Source organism: Aphelocoma coerulescens, chromosome 3 (assembly GCF_041296385.1).
Source record: "Aphelocoma coerulescens isolate FSJ_1873_10779 chromosome 3, UR_Acoe_1.0, whole genome shotgun sequence".
Taxonomy (NCBI): Eukaryota; Metazoa; Chordata; class Aves; order Passeriformes; family Corvidae; genus Aphelocoma; species Aphelocoma coerulescens.
In genome coordinates, this window is record NC_091016.1 from 19405483 (window position 1) to 19421172 (window position 15690).

Below are 15690 nucleotides of genomic sequence, written 5' to 3' on the forward strand. Positions count from 1 at the left end.
GAGAATTTACCATATGTACTCTTGAGTTTGCCTTTAGGGATTACCCTGGCAATGACAGCACATGTCCCAAACTGCAGTTTCTGGGAAGCATCAGACATATGTTCGTGAATAGAACAGCCTGTGTACAACGACTCCAAGAATTTCCAGAAAGCATTGGCTGCATGGTGTGTATTTTATAGAGCATTAGGATTCATGTTATCATGGGCATGCAGGAACCCAGGATGCTAAATAGCAGCTGTGAGTCAGTGTGACTGTGCATGTATGAAGTACCAGGTTTTTCGGTCAAGTGGGATTATCCATATAGATCCAAGGAGCTCCATGAAATCTACCAAGATGAGATTTTGCAAAGGGAATAGGATGATGCCCTAAAAAAAGGGATATATTGTAGCCTAAACTACATCAAGAAAATGGAACAGAATCTTAAGCAGAATATAGACAGGTGAGCAGACACATTCATGCACTTCTATTGCATGAATGGTGGTGAGAAATTCAATAAAAAAGTAAATAAATACAAATGGTTAAACTGCCAATTAAATTTTTCAACCCTGCTTCTCAAACTTGGTTTCAATTTTGGAAAGAGCATTTTCCTTTTACAGTGTTGATCCCAGCCATGTGTTTTATTCTAGGCAGTTACAAGGGCTGGATGCAAGGCTGTGCCAGAGATGTGCTGAGACACCAGGGGCAGAACAACGTGGTCAAAGCAATGTGGTCCACAAAGTGAGGAGAGTGCCAAGAAAAGGGATGAGGAAATCTTGCCAGGGGATTAGAGAGGTTTCTGAGAGCAGGCATTAGGATAGGAGACGGAAGGCACCAGGCCAGTCAAAGCAAGGCTCTGCAAGGGGCAGTTTACTGTGTGTTCCCAATATCCCCAGGCATCCACCAGGATAACACTTTCTTAGGTATTGCATGAGCACAGAGTGAATGACAGGCCTGTCCCCAGAGCACCTACAGCCTGACAATAGACCGAGATGAGCTGAGAGGAAAGCATGTGCTGTGAGAGCATGTGGGTGATGTGAGAGGCAGCAATGCCAGCACATCAGCAGCCAGCACTCTGTGGGTGCTTTTTCCAGCCATGACAGTGAATACAGTTTCAAGCAGGGATCTGGAAGAGGAAAATGAGCCAGTGTTAGAGACAGAGATGGGGGTTTCCTCTTCACTGCCCCAAACATGCCTGTGTGGGAGAAAAGATGAAGATGGTTACTTGGAAATTCAGAAAACTGGTAACAGTAGTGCCCTCCTGGATAAATCAGAGACTGCTATCAATGTCCAGTTCTTGAAGAGCGATGGTAAGAAGGAAGGGAATTTACAGGCTGAGGAGATGAGCAGTGAATGTTTGCTAAAGGGATTAAAGGAAGTGAGGGAGCCCCTCTAGTGGGAGAATCCAAGAAAAGCAATCACAGACATTAGCTGGGAAAATGATCCTAATGCCGCATCCAGGATGGTTGCAAATGTGAATCAAGATCGTCCCAAAACAGACAGTGTGGCATCATTTATATTATGTAAGGCAAAACCCTGTCAAAACCAAAGAAAACATCTGACAGTTTCTACCAAGCTAATGACAAGAAAAGTTTTTCTTGACTAGATATCTGGTAAAGACAAAAAAAAAAAAAAGCCAAGCCTGAGCATGTGAGCACGTGAGCAGAACACAGTGACCATGCACAAAAATTTTAAATCGTGTAGAAACAGCAGGATGTTTCAAAGTCTTTTAGCCTGGACTCCAAAACTCCCTGTTCATTCACCAGGTGCTAGGGAAGATCACAGAGACACTAAAATGCTCAAATTCAATATTGGTCCCACCCCTTGTGTGAATCTGAGGTAGCCAGAACATAATGCAATGAAAAGGGAAGAAATGCAATGAAAAAACATAATGCAATGAAAAGGGAAGAAACAATGGCTGCCTCTATTATTTGGGGAAATCACTAACTCTGTGTCCACCTCAGTTTCCAATTTGTAAAGTAGGGTGAAGAGTAGTTCTTTGCTCTTATAAAAAGTCACATGTCAAAAATCATGAAGGCTCTGAAATGCCAACATACTAAAGAGAGGGAACCAGCTTAGTGTCTGGGCCTGGTATATAGTGGCACCAGCTTTTTATAGCTTGCAGATTCTGTTTAAGCACTGAGCTGCCAAACAGGACAGCAGACCAGCAGGGCTGTGTTGGGAGAGGACAGCTCCAGCTGCAGAGCAGGCTCACTTATGACAGCCACCTTCTGCTCCAGGAGCCGTGGCTGTCAGGAAGACAATGCCTCTGCCTGATGAAGAGGATGAAGAAGATAATGCCCATTAGACACCTGTAATAGTTTAACACTTCAATTTTATCATGCAGCAACACATTCAATATTTTCACCTATTTGTGTAGTGTTTGAGGGCTGTATTTGACAGGCTTTAATGTAAACATGATATTGCTGGCACACCGACAGCTTTTTTTTTGGCATTGCTTTTACAGAGTCTTTACATAGAATGAGTTGATGTGTGACTCATGTCAATTCAGATTTTTTTTTTTACTTTGAGCAGATGTGGCCCCTCAGTGTGAGCCCAAGAACAGTTGGGGTGTTGCTGGGATTTATTTACAAACCTCCAAGCCAGCAGTTTCAAATCTGGGTTAAAGTTAGATGCCTGTTTCCATGACAGATGGTCTCATTTTGAGAAGGAGTGAGTCTTGACAACTGGGGCTGGCTGGGAGAGTGAATTTCTGTTTCATTAAAATGATTCTATTTTCAGGGTATTTTCAGATCCCAGATCAAGATTTAAATCTCCGAATTCAAATATTGTTTAGGGAACATTTCATCTTGCCAGCATCAAGGCTCTTGCTGATCCCTGGCTGCTGCCAGTGTTTATCCAGGCTGCTGGAAGAACGAGGAGTCCTGGCTGTGTTGTCACCTGCCTGATGGAGCTGTGGGGTGTCAGGAGAAAAGGCTGGCTGGGTACCTTTCTCAGAGGGTTGTGCAGTTCCCAGATGCTCTGGTGTTCAGGGAACAAGCCTGAGCCCATGGACTGTCCCTGTGACTTGGCATGGCAGGATTGTGGTAGGGGGTCCCTGGGCTCCACAGCAGCCCTGGAAGTAAAAGGATCAGAGAGAGGTTGCCATAGAAACCCTGATTGTTCTTTAGCCCTGACAGGATCAGATCTCATCAGAGGTTTTTCTGGAGCAGCTCAGAGAACTATTTCCATAAAAATGTTTCAGTCCTCCCACTGAAGACTCCAGTAGCATTGAACAAGCAGTGCCTGCTGCTGATCCAGCCTTCAGGAGATGAGGTGTGTGCACAGCACAGTGCCACCCTCCCCTCCTGAAGCAACAGCTCTGACATGGGGGATGAGTCCCCACTCTTGTCACACAGGGTGTCTGCTAAAGCGTGTGAAATCACATGAGGTGTCTGACATTGGTGCAAAGTCAGGAGCTCCAGGTCATTTTCCTTGGCCTGCAGCTACTTTTGTGGAAAGGTAAGGAGCTTCACTAGGTCCTTCTGGAAGCTCTGTGCAGGTGTCTCGTGTCCTTATCCCATCTCAAATGGCACAAGATGTTGCATTGAAGGGCAGCAGCCCCCTGTGAATTGTCTGTCAATGTCAACATCACTGCCAGGCAAGGAAATGGAGAGCACCTCCTGTACCTGGTGAGGTTTCACCATGATCCTTGTGAGGGAAAGCAGCATCCCTCCAGTCTAACTCCTGGCCCCTGGAGCCTGGATTTTTCATTCACTGACCACAGCTTGGTGCAGAAAGGCAAAGCCCAAGACAAGGAGGAAGAGGGAGAAAGCACACTCAGTGTGCTACACACAAGACAACTGCAGCATGTGCTGCTGAGCAGAGGGGAGCTTGCAGTCCCAGAGCATGGATACAGGCCATGGCCCTTCATTAGCCTGCATTATTATTGGGGTGGCACCCAGAGGAATTTTGCTGCCAGTGGTGTAACTCTTCTTGAAATTATCTCATATGCCATTAAGAAGAGGTCCACACTGACTTTTTCGTTTGATTTCTGTACCTGGCTGTTGACATCTTGAAGGAGTGTTTGCAAAGGCAGTCTGACGTGTCACCCAGAAAGCTGACTGTAAACATGAGTTTGTGCAGACTTCATGATATGGAGTGAAAGAGCTTCTACTTCTTAAGTTTTCACCTAAAGAAAACAAAAACAATAAAACAAAACCAAAATCACCCAAAAGAAAAGGAGCATCCAACTGACACATATATTAAAAATTTAAGCCATCCTCCTAAATTTCAGTGACCTGAAAGTTCAGCTGATTTCTTTCTGGCTTTCACTTTTGTTACTTTGTAGTAAAAGTTATTTCCTCATCACTAGTTACCAACTTTATCAAAAGGGGTTATTTTTGCTCATGATGGGCAGAAGAGTCTTTTAAAACAAAATTAACTTAAATCCCACAGTATGCCAAGGCAATCCAACATCCTGTAGAGCATTACTGATGAATATTTCATTCTCTTTAAGGAGTCACAAATAGAATTTATTTTTCTGTACTGAATCAACTAAATATATGAGCCAGAGGCTTCAGTCAGCAAAAGGATGACTTTGTGAAGATCTTTAAATTCTCCTTTGGTGTTCAATTCAGCAGCTGTTGGCTGGGATGTCATTAAGGGCTGTTAGGCACTAGCAGCTGTTTCAGGGTTTCTGGGTTTGATAGTATTTGTATGGTCACACAGCTCAGACGTGTCCAGGATGGTATTTCCCTGGATGCTGATGAAGGAGCACTGAGGCAGCTCTCCCACATAAAGCTCACTCTCCAGGCAAATATTGTACCTCAATGGATTTAATGGGAATCTAAAAGTGCTCAAAGCATTTGTGAGGCACCAAAATGCTTCTCCTTTAAGCAGCCTTATGGGATTTCCGGTTTGCATTTTGCTATCAATCCATCTGCTCCTGAGTGAATTATCAGTGGCTGACTTCATATATACTTTAAACTATAAAGATGGAGGAAAAAGGTGACCAGCTGCTGGTTAGCAGGATCTGAACTCATTATATGTGATAGTAGAAGCAATTTGTCACTGTCTGAGTCATCACAAGTGCCCTGTTCAGGGAATCCACTCTTCCAATACAATTCTTTGAACAAAGCATTAGAGATAATAAAGTCCAGAGGAAACTTACTTGGACAAATACAATTTTCAGGCAGTTCTGAAAAGCTTATTGTTGATCAGACTGTGTGCTTATCCCAGATTAAAAATCCTTTGCAGAGAAAACCACTGGAAACTGTGGAGAACAGTCGTGAGTGGTTATCTTTGGCTCTGGATGACATATTTTGTCTGTGAGACAATAAAATGCAGGGCATAGGAACTGGAGCTCTTGATGACTGAATTAACTTTGAAATCTCTCTCAGTCTCTGAGACCTCAGAATATACTACAAAGACTTTCCTGACAAATAATTTTGTGATTACACTGGGGCTGAAGATTGTTTTCAGTGACCTCCAGCAGTTAATTATGAGCTCATAAGTTGCAGACTATGGGGTTTTACAGAGCTGCTCACAGCCTGGATTTTTCTTTTGTAGTGGATTCAGTAAAAATAATTTAAAAAATACATTCATGCCTTTTTGGACCATGAGTTTTGTCGACAGATGCAATGAAACTGATACATCCTGCAGAGCAGCTCAGTCTCGTGGCACTGACATTTCCCCCACAAAAATACCCAGAAATTAACTTTCTGAGCAATTCTTTCTTGTTTGCAATACCAATACAGCACAAAAGTGACTAAGAAGGTTGAGACAAATTTGCCATAATTTTGTTAGGAATGGCACAGGTGTAGTTTTTTATTTATTTGCCCATCTACATGGTGGTAGGACCTTGGATTTGCAGTTTTGGTGCAGTGTCAGCTCCTGCATACACACAGAACAAAGACCTTAATTTACAGACAAAAAAAATCTTACTTTGGAGATTGTCAAACATGCCTCGCTGATATCATGTAGCACTGAATTCCGCGGGTTAATTACGGCTTGTGTAAAAAAGCATTGCTTTTTGTCAGTAGTGGAAACTAAATGTATTCATGCCTTCCTGAATGCTTTCTCAGCAGTTGACAGCCTTGACATTTACATAGGGGTGTGGTGAAACAGGGCACCGACACCCATAATCATCACGAGGAAGGAAAGCATCCAAAGATATAAAACTGTTTCACAGTCTCAGCCTTTCCCTGGAAAAACAGCATCTGGCTCAATGTATCTGTAGGCACAGACTGTCTGCAAGGGCTTTTTTTGTTCTTTAAACAGAACTCAGCTGACAGGTTACTTTCTGGAAGAGGCATGGTAATCTGTCTATTTATGTACTGCCTTTGAGAGATGTAGCCTCAAATTAGGATAGGAGTTGGGAACTGAAACAAACGGGCTCACAGAAATGGGAGACACTGGGATTCTTGGCATGCAGGCTCTGTGCAATCAGGTCTCAAAAACATTTTCAAAAAATGGAATAAAATGAGTCTTGTTGTTTCTATAGCTGATTAAACTGAGCTGACGTCTCATCCTCCAGACATGAACATACTGCTTGATCTAACCTACATTTGAAGATATGTATGACATTCAGTGAGAATTGGAAATATCATTATCCTTCCTTTGGAGTTAGCCCAGTGTTTACTGAGTGCCTGCCTTTGGAAATGGGCAATCCTTCCCTGAGAGCTGACAAAGGAAAAGCATTTGATTTGTGGTGGTCAGGATTCTGCCCTGACCAGCCTGCAGCACCTGACAGTCCTCAGGCCCTGACAATCCCACTGGGTCTCACATGAGTTTCTCTGAAAATGGAGACCTCAATAAGCCAAACAGGTTATTTGGGCACTGGATCTCATATCCATGAGAGCCCTGTTCAGAACACAGGATGGTACTGGTTGCACCTCATTGCTCCGTGTTTTCTGCAGCACTCTGATGAAGTTCACTCCTCAATTCTGCCACCTCCTGTGCATCCTGCTCACTCTTAGTCCTAAGCCCAGTCCAACTTGAGGCCTCAGCACCCATCCCTCTCGCTCAGGCTTGTTCAGACCCCAAATTGAGGGGTTGCTGTGGCTTAGGAGGAAGATGCCTTTTGGAAAGACTCAATATCCCCACATCCCTCATCTGAAGGTAAGGGAGGTTGTACATCAGAGTAAGGGCCACCGCTGGTATTGTGCCACAGGTCTCTGCCACTCAGGTCACATAGTGACAACCAGACAGCTGTGGCATGCCTTTGCAGCTGGCCAGTGCCATGCAGTGACACACATTGGGCTTACGTGTGCCTGGAGAGATGAGAGTGGCTCCAAAAATTGGCTTTCACCTGGGGTAGAGATAGGCACCCACCAGGTATTTTATAAATTAAGCTGTCTCTATAAATTATCTTGTGACACTGGAGACACAGAAGATTCTGTGTGAAGATCCATCTTCAGTCTTACACTTCCCTGCTTTCACAGCTGTGGAGATGCTATCACATTTGCAGCAGGCTCTGCTTTGCCATAAGCAGGGCAGCTCACTGTCTGGCATTGCTGTCACTGTGCTCCTGTTGCACTGACTGCTCTTGGTGGCCAACACACTGACATGTTGCTTCTAGAAGGTTTGCTCCCTGTCAACACCCAGATATGCTGGAAGTGTTTCCTACATCAAGGGCTCTGTCTATGCCCTGAGTTTAAAAGTGGACAAAGGAAGAGGAGGGGGCACACTCAGGTCTGTGCATGCTGTTTGGGGCTTGTTGCAGCAGAGCTCCAGAATAACTGCACTTGGGAAGTGAAGCTCTGGAGGAAACTGGGACACAACAGGCCAAGCCTTTCACAGGTTGGATAAACAAGAACCTGCAGGAAAACATTGTATTGCCCTGGCTTCTCCAGCGTTTGTAAGGTCTTGGTACAATATCCAGGTGGGCATCTGGGTGTAGCAGTATAAGCCAGACATGAGTCTGGATTACAGCATTGCTCAACCAGCAGCACAGACATCACCTGAAAATCCTCCATTTGTCTCTAGATGAGTCCCTCTTATGTATATTGCATGTGGCTGTTGCATTTGAGGTAGTTATCTTTACTTCCAAAGTTCTGCAGGTAAATAACCATTTGGTGCTTGATTTGTTCTGCATGCAGCACATCAGCTGGTCCCATTACAAGTAATTCAAAGGCTTTCCAAAGTGGTAAATCTCTGCTTATTTTCATTTCCTGCCTCTGGCAATGTAGTAAAAGATTGTCTCATTCGCTGTTTGAATCCTGCAAGCAGAAGTGAAATATTCTGCAATCCAGGACAGGTCAGACTGTAGATTTTTCCAGCATCCCAAAGCCTGCTTTAGTCAGCTGGACGAATTAGAGCTGGTAAGCGTGTAGCAGGGCATAAAAGAAACCCTTCATGCTCTGTAAAAGCAGCCTTGAGGTGCAGTAGGGCTCTGCACAAGGGCACTAATTCGTCGCACAGCATGTCCCCAAGCTGCACTGCAGAGCCTGGGCTGGACATGGAAAGCAGGACACAGCAAGCATTTTCTAGAGCCTCACTGTGGCTGAAGGGTTATCATCCATCACCAGCAGATCAGTTTTTCTTTCCCAAGGAAAAGAAAAAGACCAGCAGACAGGATCCTGAAAAACAGCATGCCTCTGAAGAAAGATGTCAGGTTTCTCTAATCCTCTTGCTTTGTGCTCAGGCATCTGATATCTGGAAATTGATTTGCTTCTTTGTATGTCCTGACTGGGTCATCATGTGGCCCTCCTGTACAAAGGGCACAGAAGAATTGAAATCAGTTTTGCCTGGAAACAGATGCCAATTAAAATCACTGGAGAAGGGCAGAAGGGGAGCAAGAAACATCCCATTGGAGTTGTTGACACAGGCAGGATGGTCCCAATCTTTCCCAAAGCCTTTTGTTCTTATCTTTGCCAAGCAGCTTCTTCCTTGAAGTTTCTTCTGTGTGTGCCCAGGCAAAAACATGGGGGAAGGAGCTGAGCTGAGCTCAAATGCACCCCATGACTACTGTAGCTTGTGGCAAGGCTCCTCTTCCCTTAAAGGAGAAAAAAGTGTTGATCCCACCAGGCAGTGAAATGATAAACATGAAAGCCCCACTTCCAATTTATCCTCAGTCCCAGTGACCAAAAGCTGCTGTTGGTTTTGTCTTTTTCCAGAAGGTGTCTTCACTCACTTTTGTCCCCATGGTTCTTCTCATTGCTCCCTGTGTCTTTGTACACAGTGGCAGGAGGCAGAAATGACAGGGAAAGGTTGCTAAGCCTAAGCCCCACTCTGGGCTTAGGTACTGGGGGTACAGGCCCAATGGGATGGTAAGAGATGGGGCACAGGCTTGATTCTGGAGCACTCACAGCAACAAACAACTCACCTATGGAAGATAAAGAAATGCAGATACAGAGCTGGACAAGAATGGTTTCAGGGATAGCAAAGAGGAAAAATAAATAATATCTTACATGTATTTAATCAGCATCTACAGTAAATTTGGATGTGAAATGGAGTTTCAATCCAATGAAAAAAAAACAAGGTGTAAAAGCATATAACAAATCATAAAACTGATCCCCAGGAGAATCTGGAGTGAGGAAGAAGAACCCATCACCATCAACCTCACATTCCTCCCACTGAACAACTCCAGATGCTGATGATTTCCTGTACCACCACCATGAGAATGAAACCACCAGCCTTAGGATCTGGATGAGTACCAGCAGGGAGAATGTAACACCAGGAATAGGTAGAGATAAGAAGAATGTGCATAAGACCTTCAAATTATTTTTTAATTATTATTATTGCTATTGAAATGTTTTCTGCCTATGAGTATTATTTATTTTTCTGTAATAATTTGACATGGATTAATAATGATTTTTTATTAGAGTGCTAAGATTTCAGTTCTACTAACATTCAATTCTTGTCTTTATATATAAGGTATGTTTCCCTTTTGCCTGGAAACACTACTTCAAGCATAACATTGTAAGAAGGTTTCTGAATAGCTCAGAAATATTCTATATTTCTCACAGGTTCAAAATAACCAAATACCTTATGAGCTGAAATCACCATCAAATGTGAAAAATGCATTTGCCCAGGAGAGGTCTAATGAGCTTCTCAGCCTTAGATGAAAAGGTAAATGGTGTTTTGGGTAAAATCGGGTTTTGTTTTTCAGTTTTTCCCTTCAAACCTCTTCTTGCTCTCTTGGATGCTCTCTCTATGAGTCAAAACTGATTCTATTCCTCTTCTAGACTGCACTTTGTCAAAGAGGAAAGCCACAACAAACACCTTATGAATTAGGAGACATTATTTTTAGCCACAGATCAAAATTCAAAGAAATAAACAGAAACTTCCAAACTCCTAGTCTTCTTCTAGTTCCTCAGTAAAGCCTTCCACATCAATGTCTTCCATTTCTAATGGTTCTATAATGTTTTACAGATGTATTATGCTTACAATAAAACTCAGAAGCAATGCATTGCCATCAAACAGGTGCCCTTAGCACCAGCTTTTCTAAACTCCTGGAAAGAAAACCAAATGAGGCCAAGGACAAGAGCCACCAGAGCAGACAGACCTGTGCCATTTGGAGCCATAAAGATGTGAGCAAACCACATGAGGGACTCTCCGAGTTTTGTGCAGAATGACAGTGTAACCTGTAATTACAAGGTACCATGTAATTATAGATGTTTTCACATCCTGGACATCCCGGATCTGTGGTGTAGAGGTGATTTGCCTTAAGCCTCGTGGCTTTTCCTGTGGTTTTTCTGGGGTTTTGGCTTCCCTCTTCATGGGAGATACTTGCAGAACATTTTTCTCTTGACTTCTATGTGTCTCTGCACCAAGTCAGCTCACAGGACTATCTAAAACTAATCTGCATGACTAAGAGCGCAGTCCAGATGCTCCTTGAACTCTGACAAGCTGGGTGCTGTGATCACTTCCCTGGGGAGCCTTATCTTAACGTCTGCGTCAGGTGAGGGTTTAACAATAATAATTAATAGCTGTAATGCTTTGGAAGATGTGCAAGATCTAGACCCAGTTTTGTGAGCGGCTTTTGTTTTCTCTTTGGATGACTCCAAACAACATTTGGAGATCTGATACTTGAATTATCTCTAGTTTGAATATACTTAATATATGTTTGTCTTCTTGCTAAATGAAAAAAAGGAATTCTTGATTCGCTGTATTTTCCCTTAAAGGGAAGCCCTGTTTTCCTACCAAAATGGTGAGATACCATTTTATTGCAATCTGTTGATTTATAAGATGCATGGAAATCCTCCTTCCTTAAACACTGTATTGGTTTGGCATGGCCTGCTTTTAGGCAGCAAAAGATGGCTCCTGTGAGGAAGCTGCTGGAAGCTTCCCACCATGTTGGACAGAGCCAGTGGCTGACGGCTCTGAAGATGGACGTGCTGCTGGCCAAAACTGGGCCAATAAGAGAGGCTGATAATGTCTCTGTGATGACATATTTAAGAAGAAAATCAAAACAAAGTCACAAGATTTGGGATTCTAGTCAGAGAAGAGGAGGAGGAGAGAACGTGTGAGGGAAAACAACATGGCGACACCACGATCAGTGAAGAAGGAGGGGGAGGAGGTGCTCCAGGCGCCGGAGCAGAGATTCCTCTGCAGGCCGTGGTACAGACCATGATGAAGCAGGTTGTCCCCCTGCAGCCCATGGGTTCACAGGGGATGCAGAGATCCACAGCCCGTGGGGGAGGTGTCCGTGCCGGGCAGGTGGATGCCTGGAGGAGGCTGTGTTCCAGTGGAAGACCTGGTGGAGAGAGGGGGCCCTTGCTTCCAGGCTGGAGCAGCCTGGCCTTGGAGGACTGCACCCTCTGGAAAGAGAGAGACCCACGGCGCAGCAGTTTTGGTAGGGCTGTGTGCCCGTGGGAGGGGCTCACGGTGCAGCAGGGACGGTGCGGCTGCTGCTCCTGAGACTGGACCCACCCCGGGGAAGTTCACGGAGAACTGTCTCCCGTGGGAGGGACCCCATGGCCTCACAGGGGAAGACTCCTCCCCGGAGCAGCAGAAGGAAATCTTGGTGATGAACTGACCAAACCCCCAGGCCCTGTCTCCCTGTGCTGTCGGTGGGAAGGAGGGAGGGGCTGGGGGGTGGAAGGTGTTCTAAGGGCTTATTTTACTTCTCATTATCCTCCTCTGATTCTGTTAGTAATAAATTCACTTCACAACTTAAGTTGAACCAGTTTCACACTTGAAGTGTTTCTCCCAGTCCTCATCTCATTCATGAAGCATTTGTTAATTTTTTTTTCCCCCTTTTCTCTCCTCTGCCCAGCTGTGACAGGGGAGGGTGAGCAAGTGGCTCTCGTGGGTGCCTGGCATCGGGCCAGTGTCAGACCATGACAGCTTGCCATAAAGGACTCTTAGTTCATTTCTTTTCTGTGAATTTAATTTTGGCCAGGTCCTTCTGCCTCATCCAACAGGAACCAGGAACTTCTCTCTCAAACCTGTAGGCCTTGGTCGTCTGTGTCTTACCAGGGCGTTGCGCAGGTCTGATTGTCTAATCCCACTTCCCCCCACTGCTGCTGGCTCTGACCCAGGCCCAGAGCAGGACATCTGAGAAATGCTTAGATCAAAGCTCCCCACCTGTCAGTGGGGTTTGGCCATTAACCTTTTGTTTATGCCCTTGCTGTGCAGCGGAGGCACTCCAGGTATTTCCTTGCTAAACAAAGGCAGGCATTTAAACCCAGCAATCTGCTTTATGACTCTGGGCACCATTACTGCACACACCGTTTGACTCTTTTCTCTGCAGAGATTAATGCTGGCATCTTAAACATTGCTAATGCCTTATAGACAATCCATTAACATCAGTGTCTCCTAAGTGGCCAGCCATACCATTATTTATAAAATAGGGATCCCTTCCTAGTGCTACCGCTACCAATCCCTTGATTTCCCGAGCATGGAATTGTGCCTATTATCAGCTGTGGAGTATTTTACACTGCTACATATTTTTTACTATATAATGAGCTGCGTGTGTGTGAGTGACATGAAAAAGAAATAAAATAGAGGAATATTGCTATTCCACTTGCTGCAGTGTATGAGCTGATCTGGTTAGACACGAAATGCAGACAGAAATCCGCCTCACCTCTCAAGCTAATTTTAGTCTCTCCCTCTGTTCTCGGTGGCTGTGTGTGTATAAAATCACTGGCAGTCTGATAGTGTTTCAGTAACCTGTGCCACGCGCAGAGCGAGATGTACTCACCAACCATCTGCTTGCATGGCACGGGTTAACTGAGCCTGTGGGATTGTGCTTACCTAAACAAAACCACTGCAGTGAGGGGAAAAACAATGAATGGGTGGAGATGATCAGCCCATGCATTCCAGCTAGTGCAGTCCAGGCAGCAATGACAGCCTGAAGGTTGCAGCAGCATCGGGATCAGCATTCCAAGTGCACCGATCTTACAGTCTGGAGTGATTTTACGTGGAGCTGTTCTTTATTTGCTGAGCCATGGCCAGTAACCAGGCCAGCCTGCAGGATGATCAGAGCAGGCACTGCAAGTTCTTATCCTATATGTTCTACCAGGCTGTGAGAGATCACAAACCTGTGTGGATGTTGGAAGACATGAGAACTATGGAGTATTTTTACTGGGAGGAAAATGCCAGCCTTCGAACCTACTCACCTTCAGAAGCCCTTCTGTATGCAGTGGTGCATAATCACCTGCCTTATGCTCAGTATCTGCTGTCTCATTTTCCAGAGGAGGCTCTCAAGGTGCCTGGGGAACATTTCTGCTATTGTCCATCCTCTGCTCCTCACCTAGCCATGGCGGTCACATATGACAGGAGAGATATCTTGGGACTGATCATCAAAATTGCACACAAGCTCCCCAGCTTGAACTCCTATATCAATAGGGCTGGTTGCTTTCATCTGGAAGATGGGAAAACACCCCTGCACCTTGCCTGCGAACTGCTGAGGTCAGAAACGGTCCTCATCCTCCTCGGGAATGGAGCATCTCCCAGGATAGAGGACAGTAAAGGGCTTACCCCGCTGGACGTCATCCTGGAGCAGATGTGGGACTCCAAAGTCAATGTCGCATCAAAGAAGCTCTGCCTCGACTACCTCTTGCTCTTCATGCCCAACCCACAGTTTAAGATGCGGAAAGTTCTGCAGGAGCATCCAGACCACTGGACAGCTTTGCTGGGAGAAGACAAATTCAACAGCCTGGTGGGGAACACACCTGCTTCTTTATATCTGCAAGCTATGCAAACTATTCTCCAGACTCTTCCCCCTTCCCACTTCCCTAAAAGCATCCAGGAACTACCTATACCTCAGGCACTAAAGCCCTTACCATCCTATGGCAAAAAGCTACCGGCAAAAAATATGGTAAATGTTTTTCCTTGACTTTATTCAATGGGTCTTGGATTTTCAAAGGCAACTTAGAGGAGCTGGTCACCCACCACCCTCTGTATTTTAGTGTGATTTTAGTACTTAACCTATTAGGCTATGCTGGAAAATCCAATATTTTGTGACAAGATTTTAAATGTCTTTTCTAACTGATTGCAGGCACGGCACTTTTAAAGGCAAAAGCCTTCCTTGTTTTCTGTTTTGTTGTGCATGTGAAGGGTTAACTGTAGTTGAGACTGTGTTATGTTTGGTTTCTTAGTTGTCAGCTGGTATCAGTGTATCTGAATTCCCAATATGATAACTGTATCCTGTGTAATGCACCTGGGTTAAAAAGAACTATGTGCCCAGTGGGATTTTCAAATGGTGTCACTGTGGGACTGTGTTCTGCTAGAGCTGGGAGAAATACTACCCCCTACCAACAAGGTTCAAACATCAGGTTTCCTTTCTAACAGTGATCAAGCATTATTAGTAATAACCACAAAGTCCATGGCTGATGCTGCAGGGATGCAGAGGCAATTCCTGTAGGATAACTGATCCTACCGAGTTACTTTATGGCAGGTCATGGTGTGGAGGGCAGGAGTTCAGAGAGAGGCAGTGAGTGTATATTCCTGAGGGATGGGAAATAGAGATCCACAGAAAAGATAATGGAGACCATCCAGTCTCACCTGGGAGCAAGGGGGTTAAAGGCAATCCCAGCCCTGATGCCTCTACTTGTGCAATGGGGAAGGAACCATTTTCCCTGCTGTCCAGTAAACAAATGGCAATTGGAGCAGGGACAGTGGGAGCCCTGTCTTTCATAAGTCACATTATTTCTCCTTGACCTGTGCTTTAGAATGTATTTCTACAGGAGATGAAGCTCACTAATTTGATTTCCCTGTGGGTCTCAGAGCCACAGGCATTTGTTAGTTATCCTAAGCTGGGGTATGAAATGCTGCTGTTAAAAGTTGTTACTTGTTGTCAATTGGAGTATTTTTGCCACTCAGGTCCAGACAGAAGTCCTTATCCTGGAAATTACAAAATGTTCCCACTGACTGGGCACTGTGGGCAGGGTGAGTTTGCAGAAAGCTGGGCTGGGGCTGGGCAGCCTTCTGGGTAGCTCTGAACCACGCTGCCCTCTCTGCTCAAGGCACTGGTCCTGCTCTCCGAGCTGTTCTGAGCACCAGCAGAGCAGTCGCAGAATCCCGACTCCCTTTGGGGGACATCCCTTATTTTGGACCCCAGCGTTCCCCCCTCTTTGTAAGTGCAACCCTCTGTTCTGCTGAAGCAGAATAACTCACTTCCCAGATCCGTACTGGGCAGCAGAGAGGAAGGAACTCACTCTTCTCCTCAGCTGGATTTGGAGCCCAAGGCTGTGGAGCACAAACTGCTTTCCACAAGGCTCTAGCTAAAAAAGGATGTGCAGTCAAATCTCAATTGCTTTGTGCAAAAATGGCTCTTGTCTCATCTGGCTAATTCCCTGCCTGTGCCAAGGAGGCCATGCTGGA

General features: G+C 45.0%; 1 protein-coding gene across 1 annotated transcript; it reads left to right on the forward strand.

Moving 5' to 3' along the window:
- The first annotated feature begins 13312 nt into the window (after window positions 1-13312).
- LOC138107158 (ankyrin repeat domain-containing protein 9-like) lies at window positions 13313-14203 on the forward strand. The gene has a single exon (XM_069008465.1). The coding sequence runs from the start codon at window positions 13313-13315 to the stop codon at window positions 14201-14203; it is 891 nt and encodes a 296-aa protein (XP_068864566.1).
- The last annotated feature ends 1487 nt before the right edge of the window (window positions 14204-15690 follow it).

What these genes read in the sequence shown, in the direction of transcription:
- LOC138107158 (XM_069008465.1), top strand. Translation starts at nt 13,313, where the DNA reads ATGGCCAGTAACCAGGCCAGCCTGCAGGATGATCAGAGCAGGCACTGC.